This window comes from Microcebus murinus, chromosome 1, assembly GCF_040939455.1.
Source record: "Microcebus murinus isolate Inina chromosome 1, M.murinus_Inina_mat1.0, whole genome shotgun sequence".
NCBI classification, from domain to species: Eukaryota; Metazoa; Chordata; class Mammalia; order Primates; family Cheirogaleidae; genus Microcebus; species Microcebus murinus.
This window is the reverse complement of record NC_134104.1, coordinates 159,954,305-159,974,906: the sequence shown is the minus strand read 5'-3', so window position 1 is coordinate 159,974,906 and position 20,602 is coordinate 159,954,305. Positions and strand designations below refer to the sequence as shown.

Below are 20,602 nucleotides of genomic sequence, written 5' to 3'. Positions count from 1 at the left end.
GGAGAAACAAAGGCAGGGAAAGGCTGCTGGGTTGTGGAAAATGGCCTGAAGTAGGAGGCATAGCAGCAGCAGTCGGAGAGGGGAGCTGGCCGGGTGTTTGCACTGGAGCAGGGAGTGGAGGCCCAGCAGTTTGGAGAGAGAACAGGTCAGTGGGGGAGATCTGGGATACAGCAGCAGAGGTTATTGGTGATTCATTCACGCAGTAAGTACTTGATGGGCCGAGTGCCCACACTTGGGTGCCAAATTACCTGGCTTCAAATTCCAGCTCTGCCATTTTCCAGCCATGTGACCTTAAGAACATTACTTGCTCCCTCGTGCCTCCGTTTCTCCATCTGTAAAATGGAGAAAGCAATACCATCTCCTCCCTAGGCTGGGGGCTAGGATCCCACACATCAGGTATTTCGACGGGTGCCAGACAGAGCCGGAGCTCAGCAAGCATTAGGGTTGTCACTGGCGGTGGTGATGGTCTGATTTTTATGACATGCCAGGCTCTGTTCTAGGAGCTGGAGATAAAGCCACAAACAATGTCAGGAGTCATTGCACTCACGGAGCTACAGGACAGTAGGAGAAACTGAAATCAAAATGACTTCAGATACTGGTGTAAAGGGACAGGAACACCTGGGCAGCGGGGCTGTGAGCAGGGCTGCTCACCGGAGGTCTCCGAGGAAGGGCTGTGTGAGCCGAGCCTGGGCAGTGGGAAGGAGCAGCTGTGGGAAGCCAGGGTCCGGACCCCCAGGCCCACGGCACAGGAGCCGGGGGAGGCCCTGGGGAGTGCCCACGCGGGCGGGGATTTTCAGAGGGCAGCAGGCAGAGCCGCAGGCTCCGGCCAGGGCCAGCGTGGGCAGCGCACATGCAGAATCAGGAAGGAGGCAGGGCCCGGCCGAGACCCTGCAGGGCCCACAGGCCAGTGGTTTCAAACTTGGCCTCACATTAGCATCAGCTGGGGAGTTTTAACAAAGCTACCAGTGCCGGGCCGCCCCTAGAGTCAAGATTTTTGAAAGCTCCCAGGTGATTCTAAGGCGCTGCAGACTCTGAGAACCGCAACTGTGGACTACAGCAATTGATCTGTATGTTGTTCTAATTGCACTGAGCAGGGGCGGATATTTGCTTCAGAAAAATCGCTCTGGCTGCTGCGTGGAGAACGATCCGAGAGTGGAAGAGAGGAGACCACGGAGGAGGCGCCTGACCCTGGGCGGGGTGGCGGCCGGGCAGAGGAGGGTGCTCAGGCTTGGTGCTCGGAGGGCCGAGCTCTGAGCCTGGCTGGAAGGGGGCTGAAGGCAAAGTGCACGTAAGGGTGGCCGCGAGGCTTTTGGTGTGAGAAGCTGAGTCAGCGGGAAGGAGAAAGCTTGGTGAAGGGGATGAGAGTTGCACGTAGGACGCATGAAGCCGGAGAAAATTGTTCAACTTCTAAGCAGATAAATGGAGTGTTCACTTGCGTGGAGCCATCGCGGGAACACAGAATGTGAGGTTCCTGGTGGGTCAGTGCCACGACTGTGAGGCCTGACAATGGCACGAGGCCTGGCGTGACTCAACAGTGCTATCTTGGTGTCACAAACAATGCCATAAAAATGATGCTATTCCACCACTTAGAATGGGATGGGTGAATTGTAGATATTTATGTTACACGTGGAAAATGGTAGATCATGTGCTGTTATTTTTGTTGAAAGTTACATTATGGTATGTTTGTTCCCTCTTACAAATCACCTAACTTTTGTTGTAAGTCACCTAAATCTGTGATAAGTTCACCTTTCTCATTAGTAAGCTTAATTTTCCTCTGTCACCTCAGGTATAAATGGAGTGTCTTTATACTTGTGACTTTACGTAGTTAGGGAGTTTAGAGGCTTATCATTCTGTCTTAATAAATTATGATTCCTTATTTGATATTAATATATCAGTGTAAATAGAATATATTTTGATATTTGTATGAGCAAGAAGTGAACTTATTCATTTACCCAGAGAACAGAAGTGAGCAATATCAATCAGTCCCATGGCTGTTAAAGTTTTGGCAGGTCAGCATGTTACAGTGTTGTTATAGCAAGAACAGTACTCGGCACTGAAGGCACATTAATAGTGATTTAGAGAAGTATGACAATGTACATGCTATTCCTGTGAATACTGGAATCATTTTAATATAAGGTAGTATGATAATATCAGTTTTTCCAAAATATAATAGGATAATATGACCCCACTTTTTTTAGAGACAGTCTGCCTCTGTCACCCCACTGAGTACAAAGCAGCGATCATAGCTCACTGCGGCCTTGAACTCTTGGGCTCAAGCGATCCTCCTGCCTCAAACTCCAAGTACCTAGGGCTACAGGTGCATACCACCACACCTGGCTAATGTTAAAATTTTTGTAGAGACAGGTATCACTATGTTGCCCAGGCTGGTCTCCTGGCCTCAAGCGAACCTTCAGTCTTGGCCTCCCGAAGTGCTGGGATTACGGGTGTGAGCCACCACACGTGGCCACCCTTTTAAAAGAGTGTAAGTAGCATTCTCCAGATGACTTTTAGATATCTGGCCTATAAAGCAAGGCATTGTCTTACCTAAGCATGGGAATTATTCCACTTTATTTGGTAACCATGAGCCAGTGGAATCTGGGTTTTCTTGGTACAAGATCCAGTGTTTTAAAAATGTTTACAAGTCTGTGTAGTTTCATATCTTGTAATATTTGAGATCTAATTTCATCTCTTGTTTATGGGGAAAGCCAGAAGCCAAATTTGTAGTCATTGTTCTTTTCCTCCTTCAAGTCTTCTCAGAATGAGTTCCAAGGATTTACGACTTCTTTATTTCTCCTTCCAAATAGTTCAACACTTGAATATTACAAGAGCTTGTGTTCTCATCCAAATTATTATTTCTATTGAAGTTTAGTTCAACACAATTCAGGGTTCTATGTTATAAACTGTTCCCATGTAGATGATATTTTGATTTACTTCTGTAAATATTTTTATAACTGAAAGTGGAGCATCTAAACAATTGCTAAATATTTGTCTAGAATGTGCTTTAGAACAAAGGCTCTGCCAACAACTATCCTCCACTGGTTTTTGGAATGGGCAGCTTTTCCCCAATGAATTTTTTCTTCAGTTTGTATTCTCAGCAAAAAAGTGATGATAAAATCCAAACAAAGAGATTATGATTTTAATATACTTTATTTAAAAAGTACACAGTTTTAAATTGGTTTCAATGGTTTCAAGCAGAGGGACACGGCCGGCCGAGCGCTGCGGCCGGTTTCTGATGAAGGGTGATTATCACGTGGCAAACTCACATTTGCATGACTGGCAAAGTAAAAAGATAACCTTTTTGTCAACATATCTTTAAGAGTTTATATCACGCACAGTTTAAAATCATGAGATGCTGATGGTTGGACTATATTTCATGTCGCATATCGCACCATATTTCGGTTCACAGTTTATCCATGATTTAGCATGCCAAGAGAACATCGCTGTCCTGTCACCTTGAGAGGAGCATCAGAAGCAGAGGGAGCAGAGCAAGGGCCGCCGGGGCCTGGAGACTTGGAGCAGCCCCGCACTCCCGCGCGTTCTCCTGGGGGAAAGGCAGGGTGGGTTAGACAGAAGTCGCTCCGGGAGCCTTAACCCTTCCAAGCCCCGTTGATTCCCAGACCTCTCGCCAGCCTTCAACATAAGCACTAAATCTTCTGGAACCCAGACGCTATGAGGATATGGATCTATCTAAATTTCCTCAGGTTAAGTTAGAGATGAGAAGATTGGAGGTCAGTTGTCAATGCATAAAACAGTCCAGTCGCTCTTTGCATACTATTATGTACCACAGTCAAGGTGTAAAGGGCTATGGGTAGAGATGTCTGTTGTGACTCTATTATAAAAGCAAACTATGGACCTTCTCATTTTCCCTGTCAGAATGTAAGTAAAATATCACATCTGAGGGGCCTGATTATTTCCAACGTGGCTACAGAAGGTTTTATGTGTGTCTTCTTTTTATTTGGGTAGAGGGAGGCCCTGTTTTACGAAGATGAAATCATATTGTTTACTCCTTTCTCCAGAATACCTCTTTGATTCTTCCTCACTAACTGATGGAAATTTCCCCATTATTCTAGCTCTGGTTTATGCAGCTGTTTTCTTATTGATGGGCATTCATTTTATTACTTGTTCCTTACTACTACAAAGAGTGCTGAATGAAGGTCCCTCTCGCCGGCGACAGTTGCCCTGCCCCAGCCCATGGAAAAGATGCCCAGGAGTGGGTTGCAGAGCTAAAGGGTATCTTTGCCTTTGACAGACATTTTATCATTATCTGTACTTTCTGATCGCCCAGTGACTTGTATTTCTTGTGCCCTTAGTTTATTTTTACATGTGGTTGCCTGATTTCTCAATGTAAAGAGCTCTTTATTATTTGATTTATAATTTTTTTCAAGTTCCATAAATTGGCCAATGCCTATGTTTCTGTTATCTTTTTCCATAAAAATTATAATTTTCATACAGCTAAATGGATCTATTTTTCTTCCATAGCTTTTCTTAGATAAAAAGGTCTCACCAATCCCTAGAATTTTTTATGAGACTATTTTTTTTACCATGTAAGTCTAATCTGTATTCTCCCTGTTGAATCAAACCTCTGTCATATATAAAATTGTTTATTCTGTTCCACTGACCTTATCTTGCTAATTATAGAAACTTAAAGAAAAACTACTGATTTTTGTATGTTTATGTTATATCCAGTTATCAAAGCAAATTTTCTTATTAACTCTAGTAGTTTTTACTCTAATGACTTAGTTGTCTAAGTATGCAGCATTTCTTGTTTCTAATTGAAGTAGTTTTAGTGTTTTTGGCCATTTGTTTGGATTTGTATTTTTACATAGAGTTTCTATTAGAGATCATCACCGAATTTTATCAAAGGCCTTTCAGCATTTATTTACATAATATGTTACTATTGAACTATCCTTTGAATAGAGAAGAAAACATTCTTAATAAATCCCAAGTTCTTATTATTACTATACAGACTTTAACATCTTTTCTAGGACTTGGATAGTTTAAACAACATTAAAATTAGTTGCCATTTAAAGACGAGATTAATACTTACTTGGCTCTGGTGGTATTTTCAAGAGCAGATATCTTCCCAAGCTTCCTATAGTAATTCTAGGCAAGGTTTCCATTTTGGGGGATGGATGTGGAGTTAATTTTCAAATTTTTATTATTTTTCTAGATTTAAACTTTTTTGTTGCCTGCAGCATTATGGGAGCCATTCTCTTATAAATCACCTAGATCTGTGATAAGTTCACCTTTCCTAGTATTAAACCTTATTTTTCCCTGACCATTACCTTAGTTATAAATGGAATGTCTTTATACTTGTGACCTCACATGGTTAGGGGTTTTAGAAGTTTATCATTCCGCCTTCATAAACTATGATTCTTTTTTTTTCTTTTTTCTTTATGATAGCCTTTGGAAAGGAGCTGTGACTCTTTATCTCATGTTAATATTGCCAGTTTTTGCTTTAAGTGAATGTCTTATAAACAAAAGGCTGTCTAAAAACAAGCAGAGTAAAATAATTTTAACTTCAATTTAAACTAGTAAACCAATTTGGTCAGAGCCACATTGTGTGTCATATAATTATAGTACATCCATAATATCCATAATATATTATTATATAATACAGTATATGAATAATAATGAAGATAGTAAAAACATTTCTAAGAAGATATATGGATATAATAGGAAAAGACTATTAAGCATTAACTAAGTAATGAGGCATTGAGGGGCTGCAAGTAGAGGACATTAGTTTTTCTAGATCTCTTTTGGCTTCCTAAAAGGGATTATTTTTGCTTGAGCAAAATTTCCAGCTGTAGTTCTCTGACCACTGTGAGAGTCTCGTTGTGAATCTGATGAGAAAAGGGAGCAGGAACAGTTCTCAGACTTACCTCAGGATGGAAGCCGTGACAAGATTCCGGACGCCTTCTGATCTTCTGGGCCTTTAAACGCTCACACTTAAGGGATTCATTATGTTGACTGTAGTTAAGGCATGTTTCCAAGAATTACTTTTTCTGCTCTGCATTTCACTGGTCAAAACTTGGCACGAAACTCTCTTAACAACTACTCTCTCTCCAGTAGTGGGAAGGATGTAAATGTCTCCTTTCTAATATTTCTCCCTCAGGTTTCCTTACTCCTGACCCCCCTTACCGGATTCAGCAGCCGTGGCTGGGCCTGCACACAAAAGGATATACCTGATTTCAATGGGCGCCATGGTGATGGGGGCCACAGACTCACAGAGGCAGCTGCTGTCCACCACCACCATGAACAGGTTGCTGCTTGGGATCTGCTGGATGACAAAGGACCTGTGTGGACAAGAGGCAGAAAGACAGTGAGGGGTCAGTCACCATCCCTGAATTACGAGCCATGAGGAAGACTTCTCCCTTAGCTGGTAACAACTATCATATTCTGTAAAGCAAAGCAAGTTTTAGAATGGCTTGACTATACTAAAGATGCCTCCCTCCACAAGGCTCTCCGCTTACCAATACCAAGCTTAATTGAGAAAACAATGGCTGTGGTTACTGATGCAGCTTATACAATTCACTTTGGAAAGACTAGAGTTTTCTGTGCACACAAAACAGGAGAATCGGAGTTGGTTAAATCACCTCAGTTTCCAAAGTTTAAGAGGTTAGGCTTTTCTTAGCCTAATTTCCTTTTCCCAAAGCCTGAAAATTACCTAAAATTACATTTGATCTTCCTCTAGGTGGAGTTCTCTCTCCTCCACCCCTCAAGGATAGACTGAAACTATGTCATACTGATGGCAAAAGAGGCAGTGAACTCCCTAGACCCCGCCTCGTACCACCTTGCCCAGTGTCTGGTCTGCCTGGAACAGAGGGGCAATGTTTAGAATGAAGTCAATGCTGGCCAATCAGAAGGTCCCACCTTCTCAAAGTCCAAGCTCTATACAGAACTAAGGCTGTGCCGCAGCTCTGTCCTTCTGGATCCATTAAGACAGTGAGTCCCACTGAAGTAAGATTGATGGCACCTCCTTCTCCCACTGCCCAACACATTGAAGTGACCAAGTAATGCCACCATACAAATACTCTTTCACCAGAAAATGCTACTGACTCTTTGAAGGAAAAAAGTAGTGATCAAAAATCTCACATTTAGATCAGCTAAATATTTAGCCCCAGGCCTAGAACCCTTGTCACATAACTTTTTATGGTATTTCACTAAATTCAGATGAATAGATATTAACCTAACAAACAGAATTTAACCTAACAAAGCTGTCAATGGCTCTGTTAAGTTTTATCTTCATTCATCTTCCTCTCAATAAATTCATTATATTTTCTAGAGTATATCACCATGGGGAACTATTAATAAAATCATGCAATGAAGAAAAACCCTTCTGCTTCATGGGAAATTATAAAGAAAGGAAATGGACCCTCCCCCTTTTTATTTACCTGCTATCACCTCATGTGTTGAATTATTCAAGAATGCCTCTGAGACTACAACTCAAGTGGCTTCCTTTCTACAAATGCCCAATGCCCATCCATCTAATATCCTTCAGTTATGTTCATTTTATTAGTCCACAGTAGGGAACCCAGGGCATGCCACTGCTCAAACATGCCTAAACCAATCCTCCATGCCTAGACCACTGTCCACACTCAGGGACACACACCTACTCTCTGCCCTTTTCACCCTTCTTCAGAACTATGTCTGGCTGGAGAAAAATAGTCAAACTTGCTAACTATTTTGCTAAATTAAAAAAAAAAACAACTCTACTTTACCTTCCCCCTTCTTTAATGTTAAATCCTTTCTTGCCTGTGCAAGGACATTGCTCCAGCAGTTGGGTTCTTCTCAATGGATTGTGCCCATCAGCATAAAAATATCCTACCTGAGACAGCTGTCAGCAGAGAACCAATGCTTTCCACTTTGGAGGCAGGTTAACAGAGTCTCAAAGAAAAGTGTAAAACCGAGAGCACACAACTCTCTGAAGAACAAATAGTTGACTAGAAGATTAAGCCAAATGAATCTATTCGATGAACAGTAAAGGAGAAAGAGATGAACATATGAAATGGAAGATCCAAAGGGAAAAATATTTTTCTGGATTGAAAAAATCCTATTCTTTTCACTGAAAGGGTTCATTCAAGCCTTAGTGAAACTTCAGATTATCAAAGATACAGCCCAATCCTAAAAGCTTCTGTAGAAACAAATTACTTAAAAAGGAATGAGAATGAAATCAACTTCTCAAAGGAAGTACTGAGATGAAGAAACAGAGTTACATATTTAAAGTTTTGAGGAAACCAAAAAAGGAAGTTGAAGGTTTTATATGTTTATATCCAGAGAAAAACAGATTCTATGTAACTGTGGATGTTTATAGAAAATTATGTTTTGTAATTTAGGAATAATTACTGAAAAACATATAAAAATGAAAACATGATCAATCTAAGATAGCATAAATTAAATTAAACACACACACACACACACAAGACTGCTGATATAAGCCTAAAATTATTATTAGCAATCATAATAAATGTGAGGTTGTTAGATTAAAAGGTATTTGGTGGTTTACAAAAATACCAACATTATGCTGTTTTCCACAGGCACTCCCAAAACAGAATGACATGGGAGGAGGAAAAAATATATCAGAAAAATGCTAACAATAAAACAGAGAAACAAGTTTAGGAATATTCTTATACAAACATTCAGAGTGAAAAATATATAAAATTTAATAAATAAAACAGTTTGTACTGGAAAACAATAGAATCCACTAACAAGGTATGACATGATTCTTTATGTATGAAATCACACACTGATAGAAATACCAAAAGGGATTGCTGAAAGAAGGAGCTATTAAAAATGTGGAGCAAAGACTCTTCAGATCTAACAACACAGAATATTAGTTATTTTTAAACACAGTGAACTGTAATACATATGAATAAAACCAATAGCATCAATTATATATTCTTCTTTTATGATATAATACCATTAGAAATTAATACAAAAAAGATATATACAGTGAAAATTAAAAGTTAAAAACCAAATTTCATCAATCCTTGAGCATTTGAGAATTACCCAGACTTGAATTTCTGCAGTATCACCTTAGATACTTTTATTGGAAAAATGAAGGGTGCAAACAGTTGAACTGAGTTTTTGAATGAAGAAGATGGAAAAATAAGAACGTAGACCTGCACCTGTACCCCTATGCATGGTCTCCCCTTTCGCCCACTGGATTGAGGATTGACGCCCCTCTACGAAGCCCATCTCTCAGGCTTCTGCAAGACGTGACTGGTGGCAGAGAAGAGGCAGGTGGCCATTGCACAAATGGCTCCCCTCATCTGCTAGCCTTCCCCTGCAGTTGGCCCACTTGATGTCACATCTCCCATCTCAGGAAATGCAAAACTCATTCTTTTTATTTTTTATTCTTTTATTTCATGTTATCCTTGCCCTAGGGCCATGCTAATCTTCTCTGCATTGTTCCAATTTTAGAATATGTGCTGCTGAAGTGAGCACACTACTGCCCTGTTTCTCTGCCCTCCTTTATAATGCAACTCCCAAATAGAATTATCTACTATCTGTCTCCCTCCCTGTCCTTCCTCTACCTCTGCTTCCTTCACAAATCCATTCCAACAAGGCTGTAGTCCCCACAGCTCCGCCGGAACCCACTCTTGCCAAGGACACCAACGATTTCACCTCCTTTCTTCTGCCTCCCTTGCCCTGCTTCCTCCTCACATGTTCACTGTCTGCCCTTCACAATACACTGCAGTTTCCTCAGCAACACAGCTGCATCTGACTGCCCAAGACTGTCGGCTGTCTCCAGCTCCCAGGGCTGTGCCTGGGACGGAGCAGACTCTCAGTAAATATTTGTTGAATCAACGACAGAATTCATACTGATAAAAGCAGCAGAAGAAAATGCAAATAAAACTGTGAAGATAATCAACAGAATCAAACTCTGGTTTTAAAAAAATATTAACACGAATCAACTTTTCATACTTCTGATCAAGAAAGAAGCCACAAGGTAATATTATAACCCAAAAGATACAGGGGCATTTTAAACATTTTTGGTTACTATTATGTATACCATTGCAAACAGTTTGAAAGCTTCAAGAAAACATACCTTTGGGGATAAAGTATAAATTATCTACATTTGGCCAAGCTATAAAAATCATGAGCAGACCAATTGCCACGAACAAAACTGAAATGCTCATTGAGACTCTAGCCACAGGTGAAGGCCACCAAATCACCCGAGGAACAGATATTGCTGTGTTCATAGAAAACCCACACGAACCCACTGACCAACTATTAGAACTAATAAAAGAACTCAGCAAGCTGACTAGTTACATAATCCACATATAAAACCACAGCCTGACACTGGCAATAGCCAATGAAAAATATTTATGAAATAAAGAACCATTGATAGCATCAATCATCACTATAAAATTCTCAAGAATAAACATAGCAAAACACGTCCCTTTATATAGAAAATAAGAACATAAAAAGACAACCTAAAGCTGGCATGGAAAGGAACACTCATATTGTAAAGATGTCATTCCTCCCTTGACCTTCCAATTCAAAGCAATCAAAATCAAAATTCCAACAGGACTTTGGACAGAATTTGAGACAATGATTCTAAGATTCTTTTAGAAGAATAAATATAAAGAATCGTCTAGACATTTATAAAAATTGGGTTTTGTAAAAGGGAAGGGAAAATGCTTGTCCTACCTAATAACAAAATGACACAATTCACAGTAAAGGAAACACAGATGGACAACAAATAGGCAAAAAGGGGTTCAATCTCACTAAAAATTAGAGAGATGCAAATGCAAATGAAAATAATGATTTTACCAGCAGATTGGTAAAAATTAAAATCCATCATAATACCAAATAAAGAAAATCTGAAGAAGTAAATATTGTTCTGCACAGCAGGTGGGGGGATAAATGTTTACTGCTACTATGAGGACAATTTGTTTTTATCACAGTGGAGATCATTTGGGTTCTATTTTTTCTTTAGTTTTACTTCTCAGTAAGAGAAACTAATGGTCAGGAACTCAAGAAGTCAGGTATAAAGATGTTCTTGGTAGCACTGTTCATTGCCATCACCCACCTGCATGCCCACCAACAGGGGAATAGTTAAATAGGCAAGAGCATGTCTACTCTGTGGTCTACCAGTAGCAGGCAAAAGGGTAAGGAGGTCTCTACTGTAATGTAAGGATAGCCAAGACTTAGTAAGTGGGAAAATAATGTCACAAAACCATACGTAGAGTATTTAAGACTATTTAGGAATATTCATTTAAGAATATTTAATCCTGCTACAGAGAAAAAGAAAAATAAATGAGATGAATAAAATTCATAAGATGCATTATTAGGTATAAATAGCAAATAAGTAAGTGAACCATGACTCACGTTAGACACAGACTAAATGGACCAAACAAGTAGAGCATATGAGGGTTGAACACAAATAAAGAAGGATGAACATATGAAGTATCTTCCTATAGAGAAGAAGGAATGTAGGGACCAAGTAAAATTAAATCAATTAAATTCATATGACACAGACTCTGTCATCTCCAGAGTGCTAGCTCTCACCTAGGTCATTCTTAAATTAACTCAGTGGGGAAGACAGCAGGAGAGGGTGAGAGGAAGCAACAATAAGGGAGGGGAAAGGAAGGGAAGATGGGAGAGAGATGAAGAATGTAGGAACACTGTGTAGCACAGGGTGCAGGGAGGTACACCCGCTCTCTCTCCCCCTGCTTCCAGCTGATCTTTCAGTTGAATTCTATCGTCAAGTGATTTGGGCATATTAATTTTCCTGGGAGCCTTTTTGTTCTGTGACCTCTATGATAACTTTCCTGGTAAGTACTTGGCATTTATTTATGCATAAAGTGAGCACAAAACGAGACACATTCTGTAGGTTCCCTCTCTCTATATATAATGGATGGTGTTACGCTAGGGCAAGGAGTATTGATTTGCTCCTTTTACAAAGAAAAAACTGAAACTCAAAGAGGATAAATAAACTCTTAACAGCAGCTATACGAATAAGACAAAATTACTCCCATTTTGCAGAGGAAGAAATGGGAAGCTAAGTAACTTCCTAAAGCAAGGGGGCCCAGCTGAAGTTCAGACCCGAAGCTGGGGACCTCAGAGTCCACGCTCACGTGCCAAGCCGCAGACTCCGCGTCTTGCTCTGGGATCACTAGTGCTTACGCTCCCTGAGGGTAGACTTAGAGCAATCACCCCACACAGACACTCAATGACAACACATGCCAGGTGTCACTTTTAACACGTTTACCATGAAGCCCCACAGCTAAATTTCCCTCTTTCTTTCCCAGACCCTAGGAGATGAAAAGCCTGCATGCAGCTACACTGAAGAGGAGAAAAGCCACCCCTACAAAGGATTTGCCAGCGGAAAGATTAACTGCTTTTCCATATTTTAAAGACTTACTGTCTGCTTATTAACATGGTGCTTCGGAGGGGCCTGGGCAATGTTAGCTGTACATTTATGTGTACAATGTGTATTTATGGCCCAGGGTGCAGGGTTGAACTTCATAAAACACACCTCCCTCCAGCTGGGCCCAGCAGCCCGGCTGACATCATACTGCAGAGGGTCTGTGGCCTGGCGGGTTTGCCTGGGGCCAGAAAAGGCAGGGAGGGAATGCCTCAGCGGGGAGTCACGGCGGTTGTTTCCAAGCAGGGATAGGTCAAAATGCGTGAAATAAACTAGCTCCTCAAGGGAAAGGGAGTGGGGAAGAGGGAAGCAACTGTGATGTGTCCATTGCCAGAACTGAAATAACCCAGGCCTCCCTGTCCCATCCACTACAGACCGAGAAAGAACTGGAGGGAAAAAGATGATGTGATTTCAAGACAGTCTCCCCGACAAGAGAGACTCCTTGCCGCATGCTATCTTCTGAGAGGGGCTTCACTAACCAAATGACGAAAGTGATCATGATGCTTTTCTAATGGCCTACCCCGAACAAACTTGCAGAATAGGGAGGAACCCAGGGATAAGATTCCCAGAGGACCACAGGATTGCACATCCGGAGAACTCGGTCGGCTGGCCTTTCATTAAATGGAAGCGAAACTGTGCCTTAAAAAATAATTGGGCAGGACAGAATCTTAAAATGTTTGGAACCTAGACAGAGGTCTTTTACCCTTTATAGATTTTCACCCTTTATAGATTTTCCAGATTTTATCCAAAGATAAAGTGAAATATACAGGGAACTATTTACATGTGGTGCTGATCCTGTTCCACATTGCACTATTCTCCACTTGGATCAGGTACCTAACTATGGCTCTCCATGGGGATCCTGTTCTCCTTGGAGGCAGGAAGATGCTCTGTCCCCTCACCGGCCGCCCCAGCAAGCACTAGACTTCCCTGCACTGACCCAGGCCCATAAGTTGTAGAGAACAAACATTTGGTGACTGTTTAAATTCAAACTAAAAATTAAATATTGAGGGCATGCTCTAATCTAGCACAACTCTATAGCTATGCTATGGAAAAGGAAAGACCAGCACCTCCTCACGCTTGGCCCAAACAAGGTAACAGGAGGAGTACCATTGCCACCTGCTCACCCCACAAAAGCTAAGGCCTGGTAATTTTACAGGTGAATCACTTTAGCATGTCAAGGCACATGTAGTTCTAAAATATTTAAACTCTTTGAGAACACAGGGAAAGAAGGAAATATTTCAAATTCATTTTATGAAGAATACTGATATAAAACCTGACCAAGATTATACAAAAAACTACAAATAATCTCTCCTTATGATTACCGATGCAATGATCTTCAATGAAATGCAATAACTAGACTTGAGCAGGACCTTGAAAAAGTGAAACAGCATGTGAGCAAGCTTGCTGAGCTGTCCCAGCTGAACAGAAATCGAAACATGAAACAATGCTTTCCTTTTCCCCTCTTTCTTTCTTGTTTAGTCTCTGTTTTCAACTCTAGCGTGTTGATTTATTGTTTTCTCATCTCTAAATGACACTATGTATAGTTTCCATAACTTTCTGACTACTTTAGGCAAATAAAATCAGTATAGTCTAGCTCAACACTCTAATCTCATATCTAGTTCAAAGCTCACGCCATCCTTCCTCTAAGCATCTAGGTTCTAATTTCTTCAGAACTAGAGGAAACTAGTCTGGGGTCAGGAAAACAGAGCAGCAAAGAGGAAAGCATTTTCTACTCCCCAGGCCATGGTGCAGCTCTGTCCCCACAGCTTGTTTTCTTACGCTGATTGGCCTTTGGCGTCTGCTGTGTGGCCGGGCACCCAGTGCTGGTTCTCTGGGAGGTTGTCATGGACCTCTGCAGAGGACCTAGAATTCTTCAACACCGCCCCCAACTTGACCAGCCACGTAGCTCCTACCGTCAGGAGTTACTCCACAGCCTCTTGGCCCTGGGATAGACATCACCTGGAGCCCTGTTGTTGGGTTTCAGCAAGATGGCCAAGGACAGCTACCTTCCCTGTTGTACCTAGACACCTGGGAAACACGCATCTCTGCCTGCCCCAGCCGTGGGCTGCTTGAGTGCTGCACTCCCTCTTTCCCCTGCTCCGGCGGGCACAAGGACACAGCGGTACACCTGCTGCCTGGCAGACATTCAGTGCTGGATTTCCTTCTTTCGGGTACCCCCGAAATACAGAAGAGAGTCTCCTGGAGCTGCAGTCCCCAAACCCTGGGCTGCGGACCAGTCCCAGTCTGAAGCCTGTTAGGAAATAGGCCATGCAGCAGGATGTAAGCAGTGGGCCAGTGAAGGAAGCTTCATCTGCATTGACGGCCGCTCCCATCACTCCATCACCGCGTTAGCCCCGCCCCCGTCAGGTCAGCAGCAGCGTTGCATTCTCATAGGAGCGAGGGCCCCACTGTAAACTGCACCCGAGGGGTCTAGGTGGCGGCTCCCTACGTGAATCTGATGCCCGATGACCTGCGGCGGAGCGGGGGCGGTGGTGCTGGCGCCGGGAGCGGCTGCAAACACAGATTATCGTCAGAGAGAGGCTGGACTGCACATAAATGAAATTCATTTGAATCATCCTGAAACCATCGCCCCAAAAAACTGTCTTCCATCAAACCAGACCCTGGTGCCAAAAAGGTTGGGACCATTGTCCTGGAGAATCCCCCACAGCCCATCTGGCGCCCAGCAGGGAAAAGCACCTGCTGGAGGGAAACACCTCTTTCTGTGAACACTGATGATACAGTAAAGGTGGGTCTGGTTTCTAAGCTTAGGGGTGGGGGTGGGGGTGGGGGAGGGTTCTCAACTCTACATCAGCGCTAGCTAAATGGCCGTTCTCTCTAGAACCCGCAGTGCGCAGTGTGTCTCTGTCCTCCCCTAAATCTAGCACTGCAAAAAAGTCTCCACTTGACATGCAGGCTGCTTCCGCCCAGTAAATCCGTTCGCGTGAGACACCGGCACAGAAGTGGAAAAGAGCCTGCGAGCAGGGTCTGCTCCTAGGCGACGTGTGGCAGGAATCCCAGCCCTGAACACAGTCCTTACAGGAGAGGAAAGGGGCACTCGCCTGCGAGTCAATCTAGCATCCTGCTTCAGGATAAAACACTCAGAGCAGTCTGATTAGAATCGGAAGAAGGCCAGGAGGCTCACTCTCCCCTCTGTTATTTATCCTTGCTCAGTAAGTGCCAGCCTATGAAGCTGAAGCAGAGAAAAGAAGGATGACTGGCTATTGGAACAAAGGAGGTGTTCACAGGTACCTAAACCCACCCTGCCCCATCCCGCATCCCGTTTCCCTGTACCACTCGATGGTGCCGCCCCGGCCACTCACACAGCCAGAGACCATGCAGTGACTCGCAGCCCTTCCCTCTCTGAACACTCCGTGCCCTAATCTGACTCTTCCCTTCATGCCTCACGTCCGCCCTCATCTCCACCCAGGGCCAGCTCTGTGGGCCTGTGACCAGCATGGGTGCAGCACAGAGACCTGCTCTCAGAAGGCCTTGTCCGTTGGAGTTCACTGCTCTGCAGGCAGGGCCATCCTGAAATTCTCAATTTTATCTTTGAATTTCTTTTACAAGTGACGCACAAGGGACAATAGAGCATGCGCAAGGGTGTAAGAAGCGGGTGGCTAGAGCCTCACCTCTTGCAAAGTCCCACCTCCCACCAGCGCGCCCCAGGAAGGGTTCTCAGCTGCCTGTCCTCCTGCTCCTAAACCAGTAACCACAGCCCCTTCCGCCTGCTGACCTGCCCCTGGAAGGGCCTGGGCCAGGCAAGGGGGGCTTGGTGTCGCCAGCAGAGCTACGGCACATTCAGCGGCGGACTTAGCAGGAGTGAATCTCTCGTCCACCCTGATCCTGGTACCAAGTATTTCTTGATGTGAAGATCCAATCCCTTGGGGTAGGCCACCACCGGTAGGGGTGGTGAGCCCCCAGGAAGGCGAGACTGAGTTCCTTCCTGCAGCCAGGGCAGGGCAGGCACCTCGGGCCAGTGGCGAGCGGGAGGGAGAAGCCTGTAGCCGGTGAGCTGCACACCCTCCAAGTAACCGGGGCACAAACACGGGGTGACAGCGAGCGTCTGCACTTGATCAGTGAGAATTCCTTTGTCTGAAGGAGCACAGTACTAAAACAGCAAATAAAATATATCATGACCGGTTAAGAGAGACCACAGAAAGAAAGAAAAAGTTTTACCTTCCTTTAATGACACTTTTTTCCTGCTTTTTAAACAGCCTACCTACATTTTCATTTTTTTTAGCCTGGCAAAGGATAAAGCCACGTCATTTCTGGCATACTTTCCAACTAGTCTTGTATGGCCCATTCTGGAGGCGGCATGTCCTTCCCAAGGGCAAGGCTGATCACTCCATCCCTCATTTTACACCTTTCCACAGCCACCTGGCATGTACCGATTATCTGCATTGAGTGAAGCAAACAAGGCCCTTTAAGATCCACCTGGCCCTCTCTCCAGTCTGACATGGTCAGGTTCAACTGCCCTAAGCCACCTTCCTTCCAGGCTCGCTGACCTACCCTGAGTCCTGGAACACACTGTGCTGCGTCTCCCACAGAGCTGAGGGAGGCAGAGCTCTAATCCTCAGCCTTAGCTGCTCATTGGAATCACCCGGGGAGAATTTTGTTTTGTTTTTTTTGTTTTGCGTTATTATTTTCAACTGATGGCCATGCCTAAAACAAATTTCATTAGAATCCCTGCCAAAAGGACAAAGGCATCATATTCTTTTTAAGATTCTTAAGTGATTCCAACGTGCTGTCAAGGCTGAGGCCCACTGGTCTGCAGTCATGCTCCTCACCTTAACATGCTTACCAGCAACCTGAGCATCTTGTTGAAATGCAAATTGTGTTCAGTGGGCCTAGGACTGGGCCAGCGATCCTGCCTTTCTCACCTCCTACCAGCTAATCTGGATGCTGTTGGTTGAGGGACCTTCAAAGCTCTGAGTGTTGAAGCTATGTCCTCCCATGCCCTTAGAGAACCCTGATTTGGTTCTAAAAGAATTATTAAGCACCACTTTCTCCATGAAGCTCTCCTTCACGGAGGGAACCATGTCCTCCTTCACTCTCCCGCGACACGCTGTAGGTGCCCGTGTCACCTGTATAGAATCCATGTCCTGCTCTGTGCACACGGCGTGAACGCTCACAGCTACTGTGTCGTGCTTGTACACTGCACTGGAAGTGGCTAGAAGGATAGACACCAACACTCTAGGCTACACAGAAGACAGCCTGAACACCATAAGCTTTGGTTTTGATAATTCAGGAGAACACATGGAAGAGTTAACCTCTCGGGCAGCTAAAAGTGAGATCGAAAAGAGGTCTCCGTGGGTGCCAAACAAGAGGTACAGGTCACACACATTAAGAAGCCATGAACAAAACAAGGAAGAAAACAAACAGTGGCTTCCCGACAGGAGCCCAGATCAAAAGTTATGAGGACAGATGCTTCCAATTTCGGGAGCTGATTGGCCACCAAGCTGCTGCTCCCCAGGGCCCTTGGTGTTTTCTGTGGGGTGGGCAGGGATGGTTTCTTCAGCAGTGTGACATAGCGTGGTAAGCCAGCCAGTGGCTTCCCCCTCCACCTTTCTCTAGATAACCAGACAGTTATTTTTTTTTTTTTAATTTGGGTAATTTTGCCTCCTACTAGACTTCTGAGAGTGACATAGGTCTTCCTTATTTTTGTTTCCTACACATCAGCTCAGTAATAAAGCTTACTGAATAACAATGGAAAAAGAGGGAAAGTAAAAATACAATTCAAATTAGCAAAACTCCCTGGCAAATGAGTTTTACAGACTATAGCACAAGGTTTAGCTGCATGGTATTTTTGTTTACTCTCATAACTCTTCAAGGTCCTCTCTGCTTCTGGTTGATTTCAGAGAAAAAAGGGCTCTGCCTGTCCATCTGTAGAAGTTTCCCTTTGATATCCAATCTCCCTTCTTTTGGTTCCAATATCCTATTCTCCTGCAGGCTCCACCCTTCCTCCAGGCAGCCAGGTGCTTCCGAGACGCTCCCGGCCCTGCCCAGACACGCCAGCTGGGCCTGAGCTGATTGGTACAATTCCTTCCCCTGGAGGAAGCAATGAGTTTCCGTATGAGCCTGGACCTAAGTTAGTCCAGTCAGACTGAAACCCAGAACTCTCATCTCTGCCCCAACATATGAGAGCCAGGAAGCCTTCAGCCTCAGGAGCCACTGGCAGCTGTCCTGTGCTCAAGAATGGAAATGCCTTGATGGCACGTGCCTGTAGGCTCAGCTACGTGGGAGGCTGAGGCAGGAGGATCGCTTGAGCCCAGGAGTTTGAGGTTGCTGTGAGCTAGGCTGACGCCGTGGCACTCACTCTAGCCCGGGCAACAGAGTGAGACTCTGTCTCAAAAAAAAAAAAAAAAAAAAGAGTGGAAATGCCTGCTGGGAAATGCATACAGAAAACGTGGGTCTTGGTCCTAACCTCTGGGAAACTAGAGTAAGCCTTACCTGAAGCCTGTATCTCAAGTTTCCCTTTATTGTTTGAGTTGAGTTTTCTGTCATTAGTAAATAAACGTATATTAGGTGATACGCTTCTAAGTTCCGTATGATGGCCATCACATTGCCCGCACCCTGCAGATGGCTTGAAGGAGCTGAGCCCCCAGAAACCAGGTGCATGGCTCACACCAGGTATACCTTGGATGGCCAGCCAAGGACCAGGCTGGTGTAGCCTCTCCTGCTCCATTTCACTAGCGTGGGAAATGTGCTGTGTTTTCACAGCTAAGTGCTAAGATTAAATGGGAGCAGCATATTCTCTTTGTTATCCTTATTTATTCAAAAAAGTATACAATGGACACATTATGGAATTGCATTTGTGACTTGCTGATGGGGAGAGCACACAAAAAGCCGGGATGGTTCTCTGCCTGCAGGGCAGTGTCCCACGGCGGTATTTCTTATATTGCAGACAGAACGCATCAATAAAAGCCATTGTGATGACTTCCACTCATCCTCAGCCCACCGAGGATTTGTTGCGATTTATGGTGCCGACCTAGAGCTTGAAAACAACTTGGGCAGGAAGTTCTTTGGCATTGTCAGCCCAAGGCAGGTGGCAAGGAATGGTGTTTTGTGTTTGAAGGGGGCGAGGGGAGCACCATGGAATGAAAAGCAAGAGGGACCCGGTTTTCTGTTCTTACCCAGAGGAAGAGAATCTCTAAAGAATTGACAACAAAAGATATCTTTAAAACTTGGCTATAATTTTAGCTTTTCAAAGTTCTTTTTTTTTTTTTAACTAGGGTCTTCAGTAAATCTTCTTAATTATGACATGAACCATTTTTCTTCTAATCCCTTAAGAAGAGTAAGGAATTTGTTAAATATTTTCACTGAAACTATTAGTGTCTTTTCTTATAAATAAGGACAATAATAGCTAACATTTATGGAGTGTTTACTTAATGCCAAGCTCTTTTCTAAGCAGTTCCCCTTTAATCTCGACACCAACTCAAAGAAATGCCATTATCTCCATTTTATAGATGAAAACATTCAAGTTGAGAAGTTAAACAACTCTCTCAAATCCTAAAACCCATTGAGTATCAAATCTCTACAAAACCAGGCCTGCTCGACTCCAACCTTTGTTTCAACCATCACATTCGAGTGTGACTAACCACCACCATCACCACGACCACGGCCACCACTACCAGGACAGTCGCCACACTCTATGCTTGCCAAGCACTCACCCTGTGCAGGACTGATGTGAAGGCCTTTCACTAAAACTGACTCATTTCATAGCTCTATGAGGCAAGTAATGTTATTCCCAAGTTACAGAAAAGGCACCTGGGCGTGGAGAATGTCAGTGATCTGGTTCCATTTTTGTTTAAAGACAGCACAGACAATAGGTGATCAGAGCCATGATCTGGATTCAAGCCATCAGACTTTAGAGCCTCCCATCTCACCCACTGTGCAACAAAATCTCACGTGGAATCATGTTTGGGCAATAGTGCTGCAACAATTCTCTGAAAAACAGAACACAGAATCTGTCCCTAGATCGAAGGGGCAAGTTGACACTACCTCGGACTCACAGTTCTAATCTCATTTTTTAGCTTTATACTATCTTCCACAATCTCCATGCAAATTCAATGATCTGGCAAAGTCAAATTCTGATCATCAATAATTGCTTTCTAAAAGGTTGGACATCTTGCTTTATGTGAAAAAGGCATTTTTGTCCAGTAACGGCAAGAAAACAATTGAGCTAAGTATGAGGCTAGTTTTACATAGAAAGAAAAGACTAAAAGG

At 43.6% G+C, this 20,602-nt stretch overlaps 1 protein-coding gene and 1 non-coding gene across 4 annotated transcripts in view; both read right to left on the bottom strand.

The window, feature by feature from the left end:
- Positions 1-2,594: 2,594 nt before the first annotated feature.
- CACNA2D3 (calcium voltage-gated channel auxiliary subunit alpha2delta 3) overlaps positions 2,595-20,602 on the bottom strand; it is an 859,261-nt gene continuing 841,253 nt past the window's right edge. For all 3 annotated transcript variants that reach the window (XM_020280385.2, XM_076008650.1, XM_076008655.1), the window contains 3 exons: positions 6,184-6,296; positions 5,883-5,965; positions 2,595-3,541 (listed from right to left, as the gene is read on the bottom strand). In XM_020280385.2, coding sequence (XP_020135974.1) covers positions 3,449-3,541; positions 5,883-5,965; positions 6,184-6,296 — 289 coding nt within the window. In that variant the 3' untranslated portion in view covers positions 2,595-3,448. The remainder of the gene's footprint in view (positions 3,542-5,882; positions 5,966-6,183; positions 6,297-20,602) is intronic.
- On the bottom strand, positions 9,340-9,447 carry LOC142875025 (U6 spliceosomal RNA). The gene has a single exon (XR_012922608.1). It is a non-coding gene; the product is annotated as a U6 spliceosomal RNA (small nuclear RNA).